The sequence below is a fragment of the Mixophyes fleayi genome, chromosome 1, assembly GCF_038048845.1.
Source record: "Mixophyes fleayi isolate aMixFle1 chromosome 1, aMixFle1.hap1, whole genome shotgun sequence".
Classification (NCBI taxonomy): domain Eukaryota; kingdom Metazoa; phylum Chordata; class Amphibia; order Anura; family Limnodynastidae; genus Mixophyes; species Mixophyes fleayi.
In genome coordinates, this window is record NC_134402.1 from 160,201,387 (window position 1) to 160,228,354 (window position 26,968).

Below are 26,968 nucleotides of genomic sequence, written 5' to 3' on the forward strand. Positions count from 1 at the left end.
CTGTTCAACACTTTAAAATGGCACTGGAGGGGGTGTGTAAGGGGGAGGACCAACCAGAAGCCACCAATGATTGTGGCTTCAGGTTGTTCTTTCCGCTCACACTCCCCCCACATTTCCCGCTTTGGACCCAAGCTGTAAGAGGAACGGTGAAGCCGGGGAAAACGGCACATTACCAAAGGTTTACAGTAGATGGTAGTGCAGCTGTAAAGTATAGTACTTAGAAAAGCTATAAAATATTGTACATAAACATTGAATGGAGAACCTTATGGCACACGAGAAGCAAAATAATTGGTACACAAAGATGCATAAAGTTACTTTATTTTCAATATACATTTAATTTTGAAAAATATAAATGCTAAAATATCTTCATTCTTTTGATTCCATAAAAGTCACAATAGAAAGCTTCATAAAAGTGTAAAACACTATATTTTCATTATAATTAATGTTCATTGTTACTGGAAAAAAATCACTAGTCTCTGTGCTTTCTTCATTTGCTCATTCTTTGATCGCATTTCATTGCATACAAAAATCGTCATGTCTAACAAATGACATATAAGTTGTTTAAAGGATACAAGAGAGTACGAAAGTGCAGATCAGTTTCTTCCCCTGTTTCCGCCTTCCCCTCCCAAATAATACAATGACTACATATATTAGCCATATTATTGGCTATAAATTAAAACAGTTGTGTTAACACGATCAGCAGTGTAGGTCTGGGACAAATGTATGTATTGAGCCTAAAGAGAAAAAGAGAGGGCAGAATACTTACAAATATGTATACAAATCAGTAAGTTCCACCATTTGACAAAACCAGTCTCATAGGTGGTTTCTGTAGCAGAACACCTTTCTTTTATGTAAGTTATAAGATAAGCCACATTTCTGGCATTGTAAGGTGTGTTTTGGAATTGTTCTTAAAGGGAATCTGTTATGCAAAACTAGTTCTGTCAGTAAGCAGCAAGATCCTATTCATTCCAATATTGTCACTATTGTATCATATCTCCCAACTGTCCTGATTGCAGCAGGACATCAAAAGGAACGAGGTGTAGAGGGCAGATATCTAGAAAGTGGGTGTGTTTGGTTACATTGGGGCATGTTTTCTGTGGAATGGGGTATGGCTTAAATAGATTGGGGGTTGTGATTATTTTGTCCCAATTCTGGCTGGGGAAATGTTGGGGGAGGTTTGCTGCATAATGAGAAAATAGAGAAGGGCAGACACAGGTCAACATATTTAATGAAATATGATATTCTGTGCAGAAACAGAATGGGGAATCTCTTTGTCGGCTACTCACAGTGGTGGCACACATTTCAGGATTGAACCAATCTTCAGCCTATTAATGCACTAACAGCTGGGAAATGACTGCATGTTACATGTCTCAGTAATATCGCAAGTGAACTTACAGGTTACATATTGATTAAGCCCACAGAATGGCTGCTTCCACTGTGAGTATAAGACAAATGGGCGGAGATGTGGTTTGTGACATCTCCCTGTGGACATTGCCAACTACTACTGTAGGAATCCCCACTAATTTTCCAGGAAAAAATTAGCAGAAATTTCTTTCAAATCTCCACAACGAGACGTCTATTGGACATTCAGAAAACATCTCGCTTCTAATTGAATCTCCCCCATAAACCTAAGATCTTTTAAAACAACTAGACATTGGTTTGCACACTAGATTCACTTTAGGAATTGTGCTTATAACCCCACTGACACAACATAATGTAAGTGAAGCAAGAAAAAAAATTAAATTGTGCATTTCTTTATTTCACCATTGTCTGAAAAAAGGCAGCATAAAAATATCACCTTTTAGTGTTTATAAAAAAATAAACTTATTTTTAGAGGTGATAATCAAACAATAAATCAATGTACAGTAAATAGATTTCCGAAAAGAAATACATACAATCTTTGTCCCATCCCTAGAAATGTTAACACCAAACCTGTAGTTCACATCGCTTTTCAGTTTAAAATAACATATTATTAGATAAAAATCAGCAGTTAATACATTTCAAGTACAAGAAATATTTATTTTCATATTGGAAGACTTTGTTATAAAAATAATGGACAGATTTTTATCATCCATGTCGAATGTGCCTATTTTACATGTGTGATATAGAAAAGGAGAGAGTTTGTGAAAATAAAAAAGATGTAAGAAAAAAAAAAACAGTAAAAAGCTGAAATCCCGGAACTCGTATTAATATTTGGCAAAAGCCCCCAATTTGTGTCTGTATATATGTATATATATGTATATATATATTTATTTATATGTACATATATATACTATTAGTGTTTTTTCTAGTGTTTTCTTAGTTATAGTATTTTCTATCTACCATAGATAGGAAATATTCTCTTTGTATCGTATGGATCTACATTAGCAGTGAAGTAGGGAAAGATGTGGCAACTTGTAGACAAAGGGCCATCCCGAGCAAGAGAGCAAGAGTCCGTTCTACAAATGATATTTTTACATTGTTAGTAAAGTACCACTTGGTCTTCTGACCAACTTTCCCCTCCTACAGGGATAAGAATTTTGCTACACATTTTAATGAAGATTGGAATACCAGGGGCAGAGTGGAGAAAGACAGGGATAATTTTTACATATTATTTAGTACATTCTAGATATGGTATCTCCAAATTATGGAAAGAACTTTTATCTTAAAAACCATGCCCAGGTGTTCTGCATAATACATCCCATACTTATATAGTATGAGGTGTATTAATACAAAGTCTTGTGGACTTTTGTTAAGCTCCAGATAAAATATTAAAAAGTTTCGGAACTTGAGAAATGGCTCAAAGTGAGTTTATGTCAGAATTCACATTAATGCAGTCATCTCCCTTTTCTATCTGACATACATAAGAACAGTATTGATGCATATTATCCAATACACAAGTATGTGTTATGAGAAACTGCATCAAAACCATAAATAATAATTACTGTTTAAAAAAATCAACATCTCTAGATGTATATTGAACCATTACCATTCACTATGATTAGTTTTGCCCATGTACTTATAAAATACTTTTCACACCACTTAAAATAATGGATTATAAATTAACCCCATCTCCCTCATGACATCATTAAAACAATTTCTACCTCTGATATTACTTCATTGATCAGTTTAGTACAAGTACAAAACTCTAACATTTCATTAAGCTGTAAATATGAAGACTGTGTTATAATATAAATCATATTGTGTACAACACATTCATACAGAATAAAAGCCCAGTTTCTACAAATAGGAGGTAGAGCTACTACGTAAAACTATATGTTTCCTGCTGCAGGAAAAAAAAAATCATTTTTTTTACAGTAATTAAAAAAAGTTTTTAAAAAAATTAACAATATATAAACTGAAGGTTAGGCCCCATAATTTAAAGACATAAACTAGAATATATTAAATACTCTTCAGCATATACATGGTGTGTTCAAGATGCATAGCAAAGGAGCATTTTACCGTATGGCAAATGATTCTATATATTCAGTACATTATCAGTCAAGTACCAATATAAATTTCTGGTTGCTAATACTATGGTTATAGAATTTCAAGGCGCGTGTACTCTAAGCAGCTCTATTGATAGGGAGTGAATGTATCAATCATTTCAATCAGTCTACATTAGGTTGCATAGTTGCTTCACCGAGATATGAGAAGTGCTGCATGTATGAGAAATTCATCAGGCATCTCTCTTGTGCAATAAACACATAATGCTAGAGTATTTTTCTTCTCTCTAGAGGAAGATACAGTAGAAAGGCAAAAATGACTTTTTGTGAACAAATATCACCCAGATTAGTATTCTGGCCTGGATGTACATTTCACAGTGGAAGCGCTCTAGCAGTAAAAGCCATTTACAGAATGCTGACAATACAAGCATCAGACGGTAACACCTGTTAAAAGCCTGTAATAGTTTTAATATTTGGCTATTGACGATAAAGAGTCAAAAAGAGATACTGGAAGTGGTTCCTAGTTTCACAATGTTGTCTCTGTTCCACGACCTCTCCAGAAATAAGTATCATCATCTGGCTCCATCTGTATCCTAATTTGAGGCACGAGTCGTGTGGAAGTACTTGGTGTACTTGGTGGGCTACAAAATAAAAAGAAAGCAGTGTTAGGTTCTCCTACTTGGTGACAGATGTGGCTTACCTCTTCATGACCAATTTCCTATTTGAGCACCAATATATATATATATATATATATATATATATATATATATATATATATATATATATATATTCATGACATAAATAACTTTATTTTGGTATATTTCAATATATGGGCAAGAAAATCTGTAGAAATTAGGTAAAACATTGAATTAACAGATCCTTCCATAGTTGCCTTCATACAATTAGTAGAACACTGGAAATTGAATCACCAAAGCCCATCCTCTAGCTCTCTCAGTAAATAGACACCTCACAACATTGACAATTATAAAATAGGTACATTTTAGGAGTAAGTGATATAGAGTGAGGCGAGCAGGCACAATATGTTACAGGTCTGCGACCAAATTCATTCTACACATTTTGGCGCAACAGTGACACCAATTCAAAATGTGCCAGAACAGGTGATGCAGTCTGATTGGGATGGGATATAAAGGGGGAGAGAGATCATTTCAAGTGTATTTTTAAATCATTGAATTAAAGTGCATCTCTCATAGGTGTGAAGCCAAATACTCTTAGATCTCTTTTGAAAGTTATCCATATCAGCATGATTTAAGGGAGAGTTGAATCGGATCAGGTTTTCCATTCTCTTGCAAGTGCAAACAGTCTCTTTGGTGGCTGTGTGCAGCTCAAATTGCGCAGGTGCGCCTAGTTTTCTGCTGAAAGTGTATGGGTTTGAGGAGCAAGATGGTATTTATGCATTTACTAAGGAGCAGAAGTTTGCACTGGTCGATTGTAGACTCGACTTCTGCCCACTCCACACTTTAACATCCCATCCTATCTACTTTACAAATTGTCCCACATATATCTAGCCTAAACTACTGCACCCTTACCTAACAAAACCTCCCAATCTTTTGCACATAACCCCACAATCCACACCCACTCTATCCCATGCACCAAACCTCTCTTCTGGTATCCTAAGCCTCTCTCCTCCCTCCCTACTCATACACATCCCTACCCCTTCACTTCCACTGCCCACACATCTCTATTGCCGTCCTATCACCCATTGATACACTTAGGTTATTAGCGAATTCCACTTACCTAATCTGCTATTTTCTACTACAATTGGTTGCACCCATAAAGCCTACTTCCAATCAGCCTACTCATCCAACCGTCTACAAACCTTGATCCACAAATACTCACAGACCAAAGCTCCTGTACAACAACACCACGACAATCTACTACATGCAGAGCTCCATGGTACTACAGACAGATAATATAACTTTTTTTCCAAGCTCACTAGGTGGAGTGTACACACACTATATCTCAGCAAAAGCCAATCACAAGAGACAGTCATTATCATCCGCTATTTGCACCTGCCCAAATAATACAGATTTCTCAGGCGTATATGTGTTCTTTTTCCAGGGGTGCAAACCTTGCCAACTGTGCAAACACACAGTTACTGCAAACTGGGGTAGTACTCACTCTGCATCAGCCCCTACATGTGTATGTACAGCATCTGGTTAATGGTACGCCATCAACAATAAAGTGGTAGGATTACTTATGAATAAGCAATATCCACTAACCCAGTGATGGGCAAACCAGTAACCAGTGCTCAAGGGCCATCACCAGTTCATGTTTTTAAAACATGAACTGTTGATGGCCCTTGAGGACTGGTTTGCCCATCACTGCACTAACCTATCAAGGAGTTACAGATTTTTGAATATCATACATAAGATAAACTGCTAGGTTGCCAAGATGGTGCTAAACTCTTTATGAGCAGCATGTGGCAATAGAAAAATGAATTTGATTATTTTGTTCCTTATGCTGCCCAACCCCTAGGAGTACTGAACAGCTGGATCACTTCCAACCTACATGGGGGCCTGTCAGTTCGGCCGGAAGTTGACCGCGCACATAACTAAATTTACCAACATGCACAGAAATGATCTGACAAAACTAGAATGAATGATCATAATCATTAGTACTCCTTTGGGGCCAGAAATGTTGCAGAATTAGGCATATTGGTCAACAATAATTGCATAACTTGTAGACTATTTCTGTAGCCTCTCTGAAAACCCTATGTTTGCACGTGAATAACAGAAATCTACCTCATTTGTTCCATTTTTCTTTACATTATCTCCATAAATTTCTCGCTCATTTTAACCACACTTCAAGTTTTACACAAAAAACACTAAAGAATTATTTATTTCAACACTGACCTAAATACAATTTTTACACCCTACAGTACATGCATAGCAGTTCACTATCAACTAACCCACTGGCTGATTCAAGTTTTTAATACCACCATGGTGGTTTTGATAATCCTATTTGCGTACTAACATATTTCAGTGGATTATTTCTCTGTTATGTTACCGATGTTTGTTGTGATTCTAGTAATAGACTGCAAAGCCATAGTATGTACTCTATGCTACAAGTGTAGAGCTGTCTAATTTTTATTATTTTTATTATCAAATCTTTCACTCAAATCAGTCTTTTCCACAGTATTATGTCTGCTACCAGTCTCTCTTTTTAACGTCCTTACTGTATATTACCTTGCCTTATTCATAACCTTACTTTTTCTACATTTATAATTTCCCCACTATCTGATGTTTACTATGTGAAACGCTCCTTTTTAGCAACTGTATCATCCACTATTACTCCAATGTCTTTCCTATATGCAGCATTCTGTATTACCACTCCATAACTAACACAGATGAAGGGCTCACTTAACTCCACAATCATTGAGTATTGCACTAGGCCTAGTTGTATTCTGTTTGAGCAGTGTTTTCAAACATTAGTGGATCATAAAGTAAAATTCTTTATTCCCTAGCTTATTAACACCAACTATGAGCCAAAAGTAAGGCACAAGGCATGAATAAGCAGAATACATTATGCAAACACTACACTATAGAGCCAGGATATAGCTTTAAACTGCCATTAGAACGACAAAGGCTAAATTCACAAAATCTGAGCACAAAAGCTTGTCAACTTCTAAATTCAGATAAATTCACAAATAGCTAACTTTCCATTGCCTTGTGAATTAGACTAATTATATTATTGTAAGACCATTTTCAAGCAGTAAAATTGCCACTCTTGTGAACTCAGTCCATAGTTCAATATTGCAAATAATAGTTATGTTGCTTTATTAACTAAAGCCCAGTCAATGTAACACTTTCTAAAAACTTCCTCTCCCAGAGAATGAAAACACGCAGCTGCAATTAAAGAATGTTTGCCATTCCCACTAAAAGAAAAACAAACATCACAGTTAACAAACCCATACAGTAATAGTATAAGAGAAGTCTGACCTTGGCATTTGTGGCTGAGGAAGTGGAAGATTTTCAGCATGATGTGTGTCGTTCGAGGAATGTAAATGGCTTTTCACCTATTTGAAAACAAACATAATTACATTGCATATTCGGTGACATTAAGAATGGCTGCCATGAGATGAACAAATACTATATTAGTGAAATGAAGACAGCTCTTACTCAATATGAAAACAAGAAATATTGTCAATTTGTACTAAATATTACATAATATGTTTAAATTAATGGAAAGCTACATTAGCTAAATTATAAGAGGAACCCTTCAATATGTACAGGGCATAAATGAAAAAAAATGTAAAAATAATTAGAGTATGTTAAAATAAATGTTTAATTTCTAAGATACTGAAGGGGGATCATCACTGCATCGTCTCTCAATACATTAACATTATTGTGATTTAATTTTTGTCTTTGGGCATCTCCATGTTATACATCAATATACGGCTGCCCTTTATCTGTTCATAACGGATATAAATTATTCAACAAAGTAATATTTGCATTACATAGTTATTTCTCGGCTGTAGGCCACCAAAATATTACATACAGTATTTTCACAAGTCGGTTATCACTTTAACAGATTGAAATACAAGAATGTAAATACATTGACAGCTTAATTGGTACTAATCGAATGAAATGATGAATGTAATAACAAACATGATTATTGTAGGACAAATCACGGCACCTGGCGAAAAAGCATTAGTGTAATAAATGGAATAAAACATAGGGATCATCCATTTTGAAAGCTTGTGGTTTCCTTTCATCTCATTTATATGAAAAGAATGTAAAACAAAAGGCAACAACATTAATGGCATTGCTCCATCATGATTGGTTTTAAACAGGAACTAAATTGGATAACTCTAAAACTACTATATTGGTAATTGCTTTTTCAAGCTGCAATGTCACAAACATGAGAACCTTTTGTGTAAATGAAACATGTAGCCAAATAATAGTAGCCAATTATTTTTCTGCCTACTGTGAAATTCTTTCAATGCATATAAGCTCATAGCTCAACTAATACTTTAATCCCATCACAGATCTCCTTGCAAAAGTTATAATATTCTTCTAATAAAGATGGAAACCACTAGCTTTCAAATTTGTACCAGAACTTCCACCCACAACTTTGTGCACTTGCAACATGCAATAATTCACACGGGAAGGAGAGTAAATTTATGTACATGCACAAAATGGTATATTATATGTACATGGTATGATTATGACTGAAGACAACTAAAGAGTGTTGAGACAAACTCTGGTAGGCGATACAACAGAATCAACTGTTGATGAAAACAATAGTGACAGTGGGTAATGAAGATGCGTGCCCCAATGATAAGGACCAATGATTCAACAAGGGAAGGATTTGAAATATATTGCCCTTTAAAAATCAATCAGGAACCGCAAGAAGTAATAAAATAGCAGACAGTATGGATTATTTTGGAACTTCTCAGTCACATGAATGATAGAAAACTAAAATGAGAAGGTTTCTACAGACATAGCAGAACATTCAAAATGTTGAAGAATGATGTTGAGAACTTTCATTCTAGAACTCTACATTGAAGTGCTGAAAACAACTGGCATAATTTGCAATGGAGGATACATTGTGATCTGCTACGTTTGTATTAGGGTCAGTGGCCCCACAAAAGCTGTTGAAGAAAACTATTAATATGTCAATTCAGATAGAGATCAGAATTATTACTACTGGTAGTTATGTATATTAGCACTGAAAGCCAAAGTGCATGCAAGACAGTGGCGGATCCAGGGGTGGGGGGCAAGCGGGGCAATCGCCCCCCCTAGCAGCAGTGGCAGCTCACTATATTGATGTTCCTGGTGGCTGATAGACAGGCAGAGAATCCTGTCCGGACGCTCTGATTGTGTTTTAACACAATCAGCGTGGCCGAGCTGCATTATCTGCTTACCTGTCAGTCGCTGGGAACATCAGTATAGTGAGCTGTCATTAGGATAAAAAGGGGCGGCGCACAAATCATCCCCCCCTAAAAAAATTCTAGGTCCGCCCCTGATGCAAGATCAAGATGAGTAAGTAAGTACACCCGCCAAAAAGCATTTCCACACCCTGGTGCAAGCATAAAATTGATTCAAGTGAAAACCAACTTTCAGATGCATTTTAGTATTACTATAGCATGGGAATGTATAATCCACTTGCGTATCTATGGGAAGTGTGCTACCATATTGCCCCATAAAGTTAGACCACACAATCACCATGCGAACGTGCTGTGCAAAATGGCCAAACTCTGTTTGAACTCACACTTAATTTATTTCCTGTTGGCAGAGTTGAATGAGCATGAATTGCCTTTTTTCAAATGTATTTTACTTGTACTGCTTTGAGTCTTCATACAGTACTTGATTGATATGTTTTGCAAAGAAAACATCAATTATGCTATGACAAACTCATTCAGAAATAAAGTTTGCAGCTCAGGGTGCAACAAGTGACAAGTTCTTTAGTGGAAATGTTACGACAATGGGTTATTAGGAGATGAAAAGAGAAAGTGATTTTGTGAGAATGGCTGGCATGCAAGAGGTTAGATCTACTCACTCTCACCGGGTTTGCTATCAGTTAGGAATGGTTCCTGTTCCATGATGTCCATTGGGATTTTAATACTGGGGACTTTTTCTGAATAAGGGCTGTCAGACTGTGAAAGAAATGTGTAAAGGTTCTTAGAACAAACATTGTTACTTCTCCATCTAGAGAGACCATCCTTCTTCTTGATGTAGGTTTTTGGTGTAGCGGACCCCCATACACTTTATCCCATTACCTTAAGGCACATATATAGAAACAATAAACATTATATTTGATCATTGGAAAAAACAGTTGAATTGGATTTTGAAATTTCAGATAATACTGGAAATAAATAGTAACAATTAACAAACAATCAGATATAAGTGTTGATCAAGTCATTTAAAATAATGAAATTATATATCTGATCAGTTGCCGAGAGTTAAAGTACATTTGTGCAGTTTTATATCATGTTATTATAAACAACCTTTTATAGTTCAATCATTTAAAAAAACAATAAACATATTTTTCTAGACAGGGAAGTGAGCAATTCCACATGATAAATAAGTATGGTGCTAATTAGAAAATTATTTACATAATAGTTGTATTCATCAAAACATTGTGAAATATTTCATCATTTGCAAAGTGACTTTTAGGGGCTGATGCAGAGTGCGCCACAATTACAATTGTTCCCCAAATCACAGGTGCAATTTGCATTCATTAAAAAAAACACAATTGCACCATATGCAAAGCTGCAACTAGCTTAAGGTTTGTGCCGTTCGGTAAGAGTAGTATATGCGCCTGAATTATACCAGGCATTAGTTTCATACACTTACGCATCAATAAAACTGCTAAAACCTCTCTAGTACAGTAGATACCGCTCCCAGTCTCATGTACACAGAAAGTTTTGCTTAAACAAGCACAGAAAAGCACAATATATGCCTAAGAGACAAAGAAATCACCAGCCAGCATAAGCGAATCATTTGCAGACTGGCAATCACAAGCAGATCTCTAGTGCTGGGGACCTCTATCTGTATCATCTGCTGTTTGCACCTGTCCTTCACCATCCGCAAATAATAATAAAAAGGCTTTCCCATGCGCATATGCATCTTTGTCTTGTTCTGCGAACACACCCTTACTGTACCTGACCTACGTTAGAACACCCATGTCCCCATCTATTCAGGTGCAAGCAGACATTTGTGTCACACAAACCTGCATTGGTGCACATGCAAGCGCCAATGTTTCTGGACATGCACAGAGAGATATCATTTTATCAGATACATCATGCAAACTGCCCTAGTACTCACTCATCAGCCCCTTAATATTCCCAAATATTCATAAATATAGCATTTTTTATTGCAAAGGCAAGGGAGCAATTTTGCATAATACATCAGAATATTTAATGATTTACATAACAATTTTATGCATTATTTAAACATAAACAATTGCAAGGTGTCTTTGCAATATTACCAAGATGAATCACCAACAATAGGTCACCAAAACCAACTTTTCAAGAAGAAAGTTGATTATGAAGACCTACTGTTTCCTGAAACCTAAAAATATCCAAGAAAAAAAAAAAAAAAAAAAGACTGTATTAAGTAAATATGATTGACAAACATTCACATTTTTTATGCAATTAGATTTTGTTTTGTAACATAAAATAATAATAGTAACTTAACCTCTCCACACACATTTTGGTTTAGCCCAGCAATATGGTCATTTTAGATCAAACTGTCACTTTCGCTGGCCAAATAGAATTAGCTCTACCCAACCAAATTGTGGATGGATTTGATTGGGCAGGACAGAAAATCTGTCTGTACAATGAATGTATTAACATGTGAATGAGGTTATTGGATGACCAGTCTCATGGACACCCCTTGATCCGCAGTAAAGTTGGGTACACACATATGCAATTTCTGTAACGATTTCACCAATGACTGAAAGTCCTGATGAGCATGTCAATTCATGGATATACACCTACACAATTTACCTCCAGATGTGCGATCTTCATCTCTCATGACCACCTACTGAAAAGATTGTGACTCTGTACACACTATATAAATATCTGCCTACACTGCTGGCTGTGAGTGCGTACATACTTCTACATTTACCCAACAACGTTCCATCATTGAATGTGATTTTTAGGAAGTGTACACAACCAAATCAACACATGTGTTTTTGTCAAATAAAACATGATTATGGGAGCGTACACACTAATGCGATATCTGACCAAACAGTCATGACTCGTGTGATCTGCACTATACTTGCATAGGTGTGTACCTAGCTTTAGAGCACAATTCATGACAGCTTTTAAGCACCAGCAAAGGTTGTACATGTAATCAAGCTTACATCATTAACAGTATTATCATCTTAAGTTGATAAACCTCGGGATAATGTTAATTCCGTAAGTAGTGTGGAAAGCACTATGAGAGTGACATATTTTTATTCTTGCTGCTCTGGCCAGCACAGACATGCAGCAAAACAAGCTGTCATGTTGTAGGTGAATGACCTTGATACTCACTGCTGAATACCTTCTGCTGTCAGGTCGTAAATATCAAGGTGATTCTCTTTAAGGGCAGGTTACCACAACAACATTCATATAACTACAGCGTATATCAGGGCTTCATATCTTGTCTTATCCATAACTGTATTGTTTACTTGGCGTTCTGAGGAAAAGCATATTAAGCTTTACAGTAAAAAGGCCGTAAATGAGCCTTCTGCAAAAGCAGTGTTTTGTTTGGTAGCTTTGTGTTTTATTAAAAGAAGAATATTGCCTCTACTGCATACTTGCCTACCTTTGGCAAGTTGTATCCGGGAGAGGGGCGTGTCTAGAGGGCGGGAGGGCAAAGTGAATCGTGTAATTCTGGCCCCGCCCCCGCGTCAAATATGCCATTTTGTAGCAGGGCGGAGCCAAAATGACACGATTCACTGCAATTTTTTATCATGTTATTATAAACAACCTTTTATAGTTCAATCATTTAAACAATAAACATATTTTTCTAGACAGGGAAGTGAGCAATTCCACATGATAAATAAGTATGGTGCTAATTAGAAAATTACACGATTCAAAAATGAATCGCGTCATTTTAGCCCCGCAATTGCAAGACCAACCCGAATTTCGGGAGTCTCCCGGACATTCCGGGAGAGTTGGCAAGTATGCTTACTGCTATCTCTCAATACATTTCATTTTATTGCCCTCACCATATGTATAAGGTATTCACACATAATTTGCCTTAACACCAATGTCCCCAATTATTTTAACGCAATTTCCCCTATAGGTCCTTCCAGTAGGTGGAGCAAAAGAGTATTATTACCTAAGAGTAAAAAACGATTATCCTGCCTTTCTCTGCCACACGCCACGGATGTATATACTTTATTCTCACAGATACATACTACACAAAACATGGCGGAGAGGCTGTCAATAAAAAAATCACAGGAGATACTTGCTCCAATAGCCTAATTCTGATTTTTCTTTTCACACTGATTCAGCTTTGATTCAGCCTCATCCCTACATATAATCAACTGAGAGATGGAATAAACTTCAAAGAAAATGTTCACACACTGTACAATATTATTTTAAACCGTCTCTTGAAATACCATCATCAGGTCATAGTCTGCAGATTTCTCAGTATGAGAACATGTGGGATAATTACTACAAGTTCATCTCTGCAAATATTAAGGAAATCCTCAAAACAAGGATTGTGGGGAAACTGTAGTCTAATTAAAAATACTTGGGAAAAAAATATATATTGTATATATTTGTCTTTTAACAAGTCTTACAAAACTTTATAAGTGTAACATGCATTTATTTATTATTATTTTTTATTTTTTTTAAATATAGAGAAAAAAATGTCAGCATCTCTTTTTAAAATTTATTTTAACATACTTCCAAGTCCTTTACAGAGAATATTTAGAGAATATTTAGTCAGTCCCTGCTGCAGTGGATCTTACAATCTATGTTCCCTACCACATTTGTTCTATACTTTAGTACTGAAATAGATGTTTTTGTTGTTTTTATTAATATAAAAGCTATAATATTTTCTCTAAATATTTCGTACCTATGTCTACTTCATTTTGATCTACATCTAATTGGGGGCTTAGGTTTATGACATGCACTTTTGCACAAATATAGTTCTATACTATTTTGCATATACTGGAATGAGTCATTGTCCAGACTTTGCTTAGACTGGTAATTTGTCTTGTTTAACAAGTGCTCTGCATACTGTGTATTGATTGGTGAGTGTTTTACAATCTCTTCAGGTCCAAACAGTGTTCTATAACGGATATAACCGAACATTCATTAGTAAAAATTAAGATAATGTTTCTAGATCTCTATATCTTAAGCTTTTCTTACAAAACTCGTTAAGTCATTTGGAGAAACAGCACAGTATAAAATAAATTCATGTTCCAGTGCAAGGCATTAGAGTACAGTAAATGTACGAAGGGGAGCATTTAAAGTGAACTTGTTATCCTGTAATGTTACAACAGTCTGCATTATATTCTAATATTTGTACCCTGGTACCCACCGGAAAGGGGTATGTAGGAGGGCCCTTAGGTGCTATTTAGGAGCGGGGCCTGAACGTTTTTTCATAAAAAACCATCCCCTGAGAACTGGCCAAATGCTGAGCAGCACTGGGCTGTTAAAAATGAAGAGGTCTTTTTTGTACAGTATTTATTTAATTTTTTCACTTTCTGACATGCAAGAAAGCTAAAATCTTACCTGCCCAAAGCATACCACCGCTTACTACCTGGGACAGTTTCTATACCTCCCATGTATAGAAATCTGAAATTTTCAATTTGGCATGCAAATTATGTGCGTTTTGGTCTTTAGTAAATCTCACGGTTTACAAACTGCATCTAAAATTGCGTCATTGTGTCATTTTGGGAACATTAGGACATGAACAATCATTTTGTCCTAATCTACTGCAGTCACCTGACACACCTTCGTAACCCATAAATGAAATATGTTACTACCATTTTCAATATTAAAATATGGAAACAGCAAACTATTGCACAAATATGTAGAAAACTACAAGGACAGATACCCGTTGGCTCTCCAACTGTCAACTACAACTCCCAGAATGCTCTTCTTGTGGCAAGCATATCATGTTAAACATCTCTTGGAGAAAAATGTAGCCAACCACTGATGTTATATAAAACATGACACAAAAAAAAATAATACAGTTGCTAATGCATCAAAATCATCAAAAGGATATTTCAACTTCCCAAAGTAACTGTCAAATGCTTAGAAGTCATTATTTTGCCAGAAAAGCTTTCAAATGGCCAGCATTACGCCTCAGCAGCTCTCTAATGTACCAGAATAAAAGTGATTTAAGTACACATCTGGGATAACTAAGACTTTCATAAATGGCATACCCGGTTACACTATTTTAAATATCATCTTATTTGTATAGCAAAGAAATTGAATGTAACCGCCGCAAAAATTGATTACATTTAAGGTCATAAAACTATGTATAAATCTAAAAAAATGTATGCCACATCCATTAAGTTAGATTATCCCATTTAATACTTTCATTAGCAAGCTAGAGTTCATTACTTAGATGCAAACATGAAGATTAGTTCTCATGCCCCACGATGGACAGACACATATACAAAGCTTAAATGTTAAGCTGGGATTATAATACAAGGCATCAAAATGCCATTTCAAATCTCATAATCATCCAAAGAGTTGACGTTGTGATTTTGTATTTTAGAAAGGGTAATATGTGCATTGTAATGGAATATGGAAGAACATTTAGGTACATCTTAAGAGGGTGAAGTAGAGGTGAAGTATTTCAGTTTGGTAATCCACCCTATTACCCTCAAATCTACCCAATATCCATTTACCCTACAGAATCATGGGATATGCAACTATACAACAATAACTAAAGAACAGATGCAAGGCATAAACAATCTGTAATTGAGAACCAAAGTTAATTCTAGCTGAAATTAAAAATGTTATGTCTTGTTAATGAACAAAAGTAAAAAAATATATCTCACATCGTCATTGTCGCTGTCCACACTTCCCTTCTTCTTTTTCTTTCGCTTCTCATCTTCCTTCTTCTTTTTGTCTTTTTCAGGGATGACGTCATCAAGGAAGCTGAGGTCGTGCTGGGAAAAGAAGCAGTAGTCCATGGCTTTTCTCACTGCTACAAGCGCAAGAATCTGCAAAAGGGTTCCTAAATGTTATTACAATTATCATTCAGTGTATTTTTAAGTATAATAAAAAATATCTCACATGGACCATATCAATTCCCAGATATAGTATATTTAGGGGCATATTCAATTGACGGCGGGATCGCCGAAAATCCCGCGCTCCAAAAATATTACCATTAATACGGTAATCCTGTGCGAGCTGCGAGCTGAAATTCAGCGAGATATAACCGTATTAACGGTAATATTTTTGGAGCGCTGGATTTTCGGCGATCCCGCCGTCAATGGAATATGCCCCATAGTGTAGGGAAAGGACCACCCAGAAAAAGCTGAGTATGCTCTTTTTCTCCAATCGTTACTCTCTCTCATAAGCAAGTGGGATTGTTTTACTCATAGCCATCATAGGGCTTATGGCATAGTTTTTACAGCATGGTCCACGATGACGACAAGCCATTGAGCAGTTATTGCAATTATTTCTAAAATACCTAAAATTGTTGTTTAACACTCTAAAGCAGTGGTGGGCAAACTCAGTCCTCAAGGGCTACCAACAGTTCATGTTTTTAGGATTTCTGTCTGTAGAAACAGGTGGGATAATTACTGACCCAGCCAAATAGATTAACTCAGCTGTGCATGATTAAAGAAATCCTAAAAACATGAACTGCCTGTAGCCCTAGAGGACTGAGTTTGCCCACCACTGCTCTAATGCATTTACAATAGAAACATTATGGGAATGAGCATGAGAACAAGGCCAGGAGCTACTAGCGATTTCTATCTCATAATCTCCTATAATGCACTGATGAAAATTCTTCATTTATTTTAAACTTAAAGCTAATTATCTACAAGCACCACACATAGCTAACAAAACGTGCTGTGGAATGGGAGACTAGAATTAATTACTTGTTTTCAATCTGTGACTGCTTCAATACATGTGGAAAGGAGACAGAATGTACAATGCTCGCTTGCAGTGAGTAGAACCACAACTAATATAGGGAGGAATTCAATTGGCCGCGTTACTGTAAAAAGTAACGTGGCCTGCGCACTATTACCTTTATTACTGTAAATAGTGCGCTTAAATACCGCTATTACGGTAGATTCAATGCCGGCTTTTTGCTCGCAGCTCAGAAAGCCGGGTTAAATTTACGGTGATAATTGAATTCCCCCCATAGAATAAATATATTTTCAATGATAAATATACTCGACAAATAAGATATTAAAAAAGGTATGATAGCTAATATAAATATTTGGGCCCTAATACACTCAGCAGCCTCAAACCTTGCCTTCCTTGTTCAATTATACTGTCTGTGAGAAGCAACTTGTTGCACAATTCAATGACCATAAACACAGATTTCTTTATAACATTTAGAATGTCTTCCAAAACACTGTACTTAACTCTCTGACACTTCAACAATCTCATAAATCTTTTAACTGGAAGTAATTTGATCTAACTATAGGTATATCTTTCAGTGTGATTCCATGTTAATCTTTGTTTTTGAAGTCCAACACAGAAAAAGTAAGCATACTCTATAAATTCTTAGAAGCTTTTTTTAATACATAGAATGGACAAGATGCTCATAATGCAGATGAACATTGCATATAAAAAAATATCAGATATTATAGTTGAGCGCAATTATTTTTCTAGAACTGTAATTGATCTAATTTTCTTAGATCTGGGGGAGGGACAGAACCAGTGAGGGTTCATGTGCGGCGTGGCATAACACTGTGGCGGGGAGGTCCAAGACGATTGGTAAGGAAGATAAATGTCTTACTGTGACCTACATGTTACCGCATAGATTAAATTAAGAATGGGAGGTAAATATGTTGAAGCATGCTGCCCAAGTTTCCCAGGTTTTAGAAAAGTAATTATTGTATATAATATATGACCAGCATCCTGCATATGTATGTCAGATTCTGCTGATAATGCATTGTCTCGCTGGGGCTGTGATTGATTTCAAGTCAGAAGCAGGTGGAACACTCTATAATATGTTTTATTAATTTGTTGGGATGTGAATGGGATTCTCAGTGGAAGAACCTACGGGAGAGGGAAACATCTATCTGTACCACCATGGCTATGAGGTTTTTAATGTCTTGCCAGAAGGCTGAAAGGTTAGGTCAGTTCCACCAAATATACAAGAATGAGTCTGTCAGAGACATCTGGATTAATCTTATTTATACTCGACAGGACATAGTGCCATCAATAGAGCAGCTAGTTAGTGTTTTCAATTATTCATACGCAAATGGAGCTTGTTGCTGGGTTTTCTCTTGTTTCTTTCCAGTCGTCATATTAAGTGTCTCGCTCAAGTCCACTATCCACGCCAATTCACAAGGATCCCTACGAACAGGTCCAGGGTCTTTTACGCTCTGCTTATATCATGGAAATGTAAGCACTTTGTCAAATCCCTGCGCTGGCTTAAGGATTCAGGTTTTTAAGGGTCTAATGGTTAACAACCCTTTAGTGGTATTGTGGAAGTGCCTTATTTGTAGGAACTGACAGAAGTTCCTGTTGGGGATGCTGAACTGTGACTGGATGTGAACGAGTGTCCAAGTGTTATATCATTCACATTCCTTATGCCACCTGTCAGCCATGGAGCATATGCACGGTGAGACTGTCGAAGAACACATCCTCAACTATCAACAATTGAGATGATAGGGCTAGGGTGGGGAGGTAACTCACAGAGTTTGTTAGTCCTATCTCAGATAACCAGAGACAAAGCAATCAGTGTGGTGTGAAAAGGATTTAGGGTGAAGACGTCATGGGAGCCAGAGGAAGGCAGAGAGAGAGGCTACTCTGAGTCTTTCCACCTCCACTAGTATCCATATTCTGGCGGACTTCGGTCTGCTCCATAAAATTCACTGAGCGACCTGCGCTGCCAGGTTTAAATTGCTAAAGCTTGGTATGCCTTGACCCCAAGCTGATCCCAACCTGCCTTCTGACCTGTGGACAGTTTTCCTCCCAGATAAATTGTGAGATACAGTGTTGTAAAAATTTGAATAGATAAGGGAATGTAAATTGGAATTGACCATTTCCGCTAACACTTGGAGCCGGCATGCGAGAAACTTCATGGACAAGTGTAACTAATCCTTTAGACATAAATATAAATAATTTATGAGAGATTACAATTTTGTAAAAAAACACAAATACTCACCATAACAGGGAATATAATTGCAGCCACTGTGGATTTTAGGATCCAGAGACTTGCCAGACATATAATCTGAATGAATGTAAAAAAGTGCACACGGCGCAGAGGAACATGGCGTAGATAGATAAAGTCTGGCTGATGCTTGGCAGGCATTAAAAGCAGTTTGAGTCGGTCCATGAACTGCAGGAAACAGGAAGGAGGATACAAAGAACGTTATATAAAGTATGTACATCTGGGCTCGAGATGGAAACATGAACATGGATCTCTCAAATGTGTGTGTCTGTGTTCAAATGATGTTTTCTGATGATGAATGTTACTACACTTTCCCAAAATATTACACTGAAATATTTAACAGGTGCAGTCAGATCCCATACCACAACCTGGCACGAAATTGTCTGTCAGACTTGCTGAAATGTGATAAATGGTAAATGTAGGCACCCTTGGATAAAGTGTACTGTATGTTCCAACATGACCTCTATACAAGATATAGTTAAGTACTTTTTAATATTACTATGTTTTTTGTGACTTATTTTTAAAAATGATAAAAATGCAAAAATGGCAAATGCTCACGTTTAGGCATACTTCAAGTTGAATAATTACTACTATACACATTTTTGTTTGTCTAATAGTGTTTAGTAACGTTTTAATGAAATCCCGCTTTACATGCAATGAGCACATTTAGGGAGTTATTTTTTATACATCTTTCGCTAATCTCTGTCATAACCCCTGTCTTCTGAATCCTAACCATGTCAACAACGATGCCAAATCCCAAAAACCGTGACCCACATTCTACCACTAGGCCAAGGTAACTAGGCTGTTGTTTTGTGAGAGGACCATAGCATATAAATAAGATTGACAGGAGGGTTCTGAGTAGAAATAAAGGGAATATGAGGAAAAGAAACATACAAAGACAAATGTACTAAATGAGTTCTGCTAGTAGATTTATTAACATCTTCTTAAAACCTAACTAAAAGTATTTTAACAACAATATTTGCATGCATTATAAAACTACTTTTTAAAAAAACGAGCAGCACAGTGACTTAGTGGTTAGAACTTCTGCCTCACAGTTTCATAAGTTAGATTCCTGATCATGGCCTTATCTATGTGGAGTTTGTATGTTCTCCCTGTGTTTGTCTGGGTTTCCGCCGAGTGCTCCAGTTTCCTCCCAATCTCCAAAAACATACTGGTAGGTTAATTGGCTGCTATCAAATTGACCCTAGTCTGTGTGTGTATGTTAGGGAATTTGACTGTAAGCTCAAATGGGCAGAGACTGATGTGAGTGAGTTCTCTGTACAGCGCTGCAGAATTAGTGGCGCTATATAAATAGCTGATGATGATACTATCCAAACTTAACTATTACTGAATATCTTTTAGGAAAATGTCAAACATGCAGCACATGCAAGGAGACATATCAAGTATTTAGTTTACAGGTCCAATAGTCTTCTCACAGAGCTACACGTATTACAGTCCAAACATGTGAGGCGTCTTACAACCCTACATGTTATTACATGTATTAATAAATATAAAGAACAAAGACTTGCATAACTGAGTCTGCTGTCTGCTTAGGTATTGTCCTATGACCGTTTTATTGCTTTGAGCACCCAAAAGAAACCAAGGTGGTAAAAATAGATGAAAAAAGACATCTTGTTATATGAGCGTCAGTTTACTACTTCAAAAGTGAGAGCAGGACCTAATCTGAATGCTAATACTTTAGCTTCTCAAGCCAAAACATCATTTATTGCTAATGTCTTGTTCTTTGATCTGCAAGCTATAAAGCGCCCTACTGCAGATAAATCGTTGAGGAGGAAAAACTGTACTCATTGCTGAGAAACGTTTCTAAGAAACAACGGCTTTGTAACATACAGCTAAACAAGTCACAAACAGTTCACTTCCTGAGACAGAACGTGGGCAAACATACCAAATAAGATTCACATATTCTATGACTGGCTGTATTTGACTTTGACAGCACATTATGTTCAGTCCAGTTGACATCAACAAGGTCTACAATGCGTGTGTTTGTGCACAGTTTTCTGAATGGAGAACGCTCATTTAGCTCTAGTTTGTGTATGTAATAATGTAATAATGCTTTCCATTGCAAGTGTTAATCTTAGATATTTGAAAGTGACTACATTCTGTTTTTCTACTTTGTTTATGCAGTTACGTCATTGTTAGTTAATCTTTTCATTATTTATACTAGCAAAAAAAACATTTGTTGGATAGATGAAAAAAACGTTGGGTTTAAACTTGATAGGGGCTGCTGTAAGATGGAATAGGGAGCTAGTACCTGGTTTAAGTAAAGAAAAGGGGAAGGCTGAACCCCTAGTCAACCTTCTACCCTTAAACCATCCAGATAACCGTTACAATTGTTTAGATCAAAATTAGTGTAGAGGTCCATGGAGGGGCCTGTTTCTACAGCTTAGGGCCTCTCTTATAGTGGTAAATATCTCAATGTTATAACCTGGTTTATCTTTGTGTAACTGGTGTATGTCCACCATGGTGGTTTTAGACCTCTGCAGCGTGTTGCTGTGTTGGGAAGAAAGCACTTCTCTACACTGACTGACAGCTAAGCAGATTTGCTTTGTAGAAGTACATGTGAATTAGTGATTTATAGCAGGGAAAGGGACAGTGATGTCACAGCAGCTCAAACTCCTGTAGACCCAGCATTTTTGAACTGTATTGGATCCAATTAGGACACTCTCCTAAGGACATGGGAGGATCTTCAGCTGAAGTGCGGATGTAATATTTTACTTTTACCTTGACTGTTAATATCTGAAAATTTTAATTTTGGGTCCTAGCAGTCCCTTACACTTAAAACAAATGTGGCAATCAAAACTATATAAGCTTAATAAACATAATTGTTTTTGCTTTAGTTGTGCTTCTGATGGGTAACAACTTTAAATCAGTATTATATAAGTCACAGTGTACATAGTAGAAAATTAGATTGTATCAAGATCATGCTGCTTTGATTGTGTTCTGCTGCAGGATTTTCAAGGAGGAAACTCTTAAGAATGTCTCAAACATAACACCTCCAACTTTCAAAGCAAAATTTTTGCAGACATTTGTATCTCCCCAAAAATTGTCAATATTAATGCTATTGTATAGCATACTTGCCTACTCTCCCAGAATTTCCAGGAGGCTCAAGGATTTCAGGAAGCCCTCCCAGACTTTAAGCCCCGCTCCCCACTATAAAGTGCAGTGAATTCTGGCATTTCCTACTAGGGGGTGGGGCTATGGTGATGCAACAGTGTCACCACGCCCCCTCCTACCCCCTGTCACGTGACCCCTCCAATTATGTTTATGTTGTAGTATAGTGTTTGGCACAAGAAAATGGCAGAAAAAAAAGTTTATTTTAAAGGTTAACTCCTCCTGAAAAATATATACATAGATATTTAAAAGGTATAGAGACCCCAATTGTAAAAGAATAACCTTGGTGCAAGATGTTACCATATTTGAACTATAGGAGAAAAGGGATCCCCTAATCATGACAGGAAAATAAGGTGTCAGGGAAGGAGAACATATACCATGTTTCCTTGCAGTTCAAATGGTTTCCCAGGAAAACCATAGCTAAATGTGAGGGGGAAGTAGCCAGTAGATATACTCTAACCATACAGAGTGTATATAATCAGTGGTAAATGTCAGGTAGATCAAACTTTTATGATCTGTAGGATCTAATACTTAAAACACATACACATATGTAATTTATCTTTCCCTCCTAAGGTAGAGATACAGTATCCTTCACATCTTGTCAGTTTTGTAGTTGTGTTTGGTAAAAGGTGACAGTGTCTGTTTAATACAAAGACTTTTCTGGAAAATGGATATATTTCTTTTCATACCTGTACTCCATTGAGGGAAGCCACACCCATGTACAGGAAGACACCATACAGAACAGGCATTGGGATGAACTAAAAAATAATAAGCAAAACAGTATGAGAGAAATAACTAAACAAAATGACAGTATTTCATTGCTAAAATTTGGAAAAATTACTTTAACTGTCTTTTATAAGCAATACAAATACAATACCCTCTCATTAACATTTAGTCTGAAGGCTCTAAAGATAGAAACATACAGTGCTGGCCAAATTGTTTATAAATATTTAACAAAATTTAATTGAGACATTCAAACTAATATAAATAATATTTTATACTAAGAATGACTTAAAGTACACTGTATGTGCCACCTGCAGTGCCAGGCAGTTCAATCCTCCCACACTAACCATGGCAGATTACGATAGTGGATTTAAGGTTAGCAGTTAGAGCCCATTGGTGTAACAGTGAGGTTTAACTCAAAAGTGATTAATATAGAATATATCTCCAAAGTATAGAATTATGGGTAATCAGGTATGGAAAATGTGGTGGGCCCATAGCTTGAGCACTGAGCTTTGATCCTGCATATCACTGCACTGAATTACGGTCCCAACCGCCTAACCGCAATAGTATTGAGACTATCAAGCAGCGCTATGATAATGCAGAGGGGAGAGCGGAAGGATTAGCTACAGAGAAGTAATTCTTAGTGTAAACTTTGTTAGTATGGATTTCTAAGGCCATTATTTTGCACAGAATATCATTATTAAAAGGTAATAACCTCTTAGATTGCTTCTTGTTTTGTCAAGAGTAGATCTATAAGGTCTATTTATAAGGTCTATTTATAAGAACAGGCTTTCAGCTGAAGCTTATTACATTAGTATTGTTGATGTGCAGCTGAGGCCGTGGGGGCAGTGGCCACGGGTTTTAGCAACATGTAAGATGTATGCAGGAGAACAATAGTCATGCAAAAATTATGGCAATCAAATGTCTTTGGACAATTTACCAAAGACAGCAGATCATTTCTATAAACATTAATATTTTGAGGTGCAAGTACAGTAAGCAAGATAAGGATGAAAACTCTGTTCAGTTGTCTCCAAATATTTTAAAATGGAATGCAAAGTTTATTCTTTTGTCAGCAAAATATCATTTACATGGCATCTCGTTAGGCTTTACTTCATTCAGTGAGATCACCAGCTCCTGACTGAAGCAGAAATTACTTTGCACAATAAGTTAATTAAGCCACTTGCCAAATCCTTGTGACCTTGGCAACAAAGCTGTATAGAACTTAGGTGCCAATAATTACATTGTTTCGTAATCAGGGATATTTTGATTAATGTTCAGGCTTAAGTAGTCCATTTCACATTTTGTTTAAAGTGATTGCTAATAGTAAAACTGGTAGTTGAAGTATACTGAAGTATATTAATATGCTGTGCACATATTAATACTTCTTGCACTTACACAGATTTAATCCACCACATGATGGCAGTCACACATTTAAAATCCATGGACTCTGTCTTAAGACTTACTAAGTTATGAATGTCTGTCTAAATAGGGGTTTGCTATTTAAAAATCCCCTTTTCTGTCTTTATTTATCAAAAATATAGAGCATTCCTCTGTACGAGCACGAGAATAATAATTATGTAGGGAATAGCACATCAAAACATTAGACTTCTTCACATGAATGTTTTCTTTCCGCGCGCTGAATGGAACGCAACACAAGAAAACTGCTCTGAAAATAGTGCACATATTATGATCTTTGATTTTGGGGCCTGCACCTCTGGTGTTCATATGAGCAACAATATAAACAGTGGCTCAGACTAAAATCGGGCAATAAGCACAATACATTATACACAGCTCTCTTCACAACCTCATGTCAAGTCCTAACTTTTACACGGCTGACTTGTGTATTATGGATAACTATAGAGCTCCGTGTGATTGGCAATCTGTGTGTAATTTTGTTTGGTGTACAGCAGTATGTGCGAGTGTATACACATGTCTGTAGAATTAGTTAACACGAAAGCAATGTGCACACTGATAATGATTAAATAGCAGCTAACACATTGCTTTAGTGTTTCTACATTTTGTTTGGTGGTAGTTATTTTCACGATGACTATCACACGACAAGAATGTGAGCGAATAAAAATAACGATTACGATCACTGCGATAGTGACTATACATCTACATACCTTTTATATAGATGTGCAGCATTTGCGACAGGTATTATAGCCGTCATGTGAGAGTTTGAGTGGACCCCACGCCTCTAGGCATGGTAGTCATCGGGTATACGTACCACATCCATTTTGGTGTGTTTATTTAAATTTATGTTTGTTTACTAGCATTTTCACAAAGTACCTAGGTTTGAGGTAGTTATGCATTTGTTTGCAGTTTTAAGAACTTCTGGGGCTGATTTATCAATGATTGCAGCTATAATTTCCTAGAATGTCTAGATAAATGATAGCTAGAATCTGATTGGTTGCCATAGACAACACATCCAATTATCCTTTTCAGAAGGTCTGACCAATCTACCCCTATGAGTGTAAAATGAGGAAAGGGGGGGTTCACACATATATTTACATGTGTTTTATGTGCATTTAGTTACAGTTTTGGATGTTTTTTGATCTCTGCTTACAGTCCACAAGGCATCTCCAAGATAATGTCTGGAAAATTGTCAATGTGGACATAACCATGAAGGGGAATATACATTGAAAAGTTGGGTGAAGATACCCTTTATATGTTTTGTTTTTGTTTAGAAAGGTATAATAATATAATACCGATGTCCCTCTTGTCTATACTAGTAAAAACGCTAGAATCTTATATAGATGCTGGTGATCGGCCATCTTGAGTTTACAGCTGTCACAAACTAGTCCAGCAGTGTTGTTGTGTAATGAGTAGAGCTGACAATGACAAATCTGTACCAAGTTCTTCAAAACAAGACAATAACATGCTGATACATTTAGAGCATAAACTGATATCTCAAAGAGAGGCGTCCTGTGTTATTACTTACAGAGTGTAACGTGCAGCTTGCACTGAACTAAAAAGTTACTATAAAGAACATCAAACAGATATACAGCACAGTAGCTGGCAGTACTGATTTCATTTGTGTTACATGCCAGTGTATGTTACAATGATACTTGCTTCTCAAAGGACACATGTAAATTAATTTAAATGCATCTATGTAGAATTAATTTACATTAATATTGTGGTGTCCCATATACATCCAAGTAAAACCTTTTTAATGCTGCACTATCAACATAGAGCCTTCACGGGAGCCCCAGGCTGGTAATGTAATACAGAAATGAATACAGCTCACCAACTTTAAATGGCGGATGAGGAGGGGTGTAAGCAGAAAGACTAATTATAAGCTCAAACCACAGCCCAGTTTTTGGCCCAGGCTGTGAGAAATGTAGAAACCCCAAGAAAAATGGCTCCACGGAGCAATCACCAGGGCTCCGGCTAGGGGCAGTATTTTTCTAGGTGGCAATGCAGCCTAAAGTCTTAAGCTTAAGTAAAGCATACATTTGCTCTCATTATGTAGCCCAGTAAAAACACAGACCAAAACTAGCATGAAAGTGATGGTATAAGGAGGGCAGCATATAAGGGTATTCATACCTTTTAATATATTTTTTGAGTAGAAAACATACGTGGCGGTAAGCAAGAGTTGTGTTATAAAGGGGGCTGTATAAATTTATTTTAAACTTTAATGTAAATAATTTACGTATTGTATTGCTGCAAGGCAAAGCAAAGGGAGGTCCACTTTCAGAAAACATGTCTTCCAGGCAGATTTGATTATCTACGTTGTCATTATACATGACAGAATCTGCTATGTAGATAGGACTGTGTCCAATGTACAGACCTGAGCTCATCTATTACTGATCGAAATGGCAGAAGAAAAAAACTAAGAACTGAGAGATAGAGTTCAGTGAAAGTGAGAGTTCCCTTTTAATCTATTATAATTTTACCAAACGT

General features: G+C 36.6%; 1 protein-coding gene across 7 annotated transcripts in view; it reads right to left on the reverse strand.

Annotated features, from left to right (window-relative positions):
* Nucleotides 1–302: 302 nt before the first annotated feature.
* SLC4A4 (solute carrier family 4 member 4) overlaps nucleotides 303–26,968 on the reverse strand; it is a 192,196-nt gene continuing 165,530 nt past the window's right edge. For 3 of the 7 annotated variants that reach the window (XM_075202451.1, XM_075202442.1, XM_075202406.1), the window contains 6 exons: nucleotides 23,032–23,100; nucleotides 19,205–19,378; nucleotides 15,909–16,073; nucleotides 9,948–10,044; nucleotides 7,385–7,461; nucleotides 3,951–4,066 (listed from right to left, as the gene is read on the reverse strand). In XM_075202451.1, the coding sequence (XP_075058552.1) occupies nucleotides 7,418–7,461; nucleotides 9,948–10,044; nucleotides 15,909–16,073; nucleotides 19,205–19,378; nucleotides 23,032–23,100 (549 nt within the window). In that variant the 3' untranslated portion in view covers nucleotides 3,951–4,066; nucleotides 7,385–7,417. Of the gene's footprint in view, nucleotides 4,067–7,384; nucleotides 7,462–9,947; nucleotides 10,045–15,908; nucleotides 16,074–19,204; nucleotides 19,379–23,031; nucleotides 23,101–26,968 lie in introns of all 7 variants that reach the window. The other 4 variants (XM_075202433.1, XM_075202423.1, XM_075202397.1 and 1 more) reach the window with 2 other exon arrangements.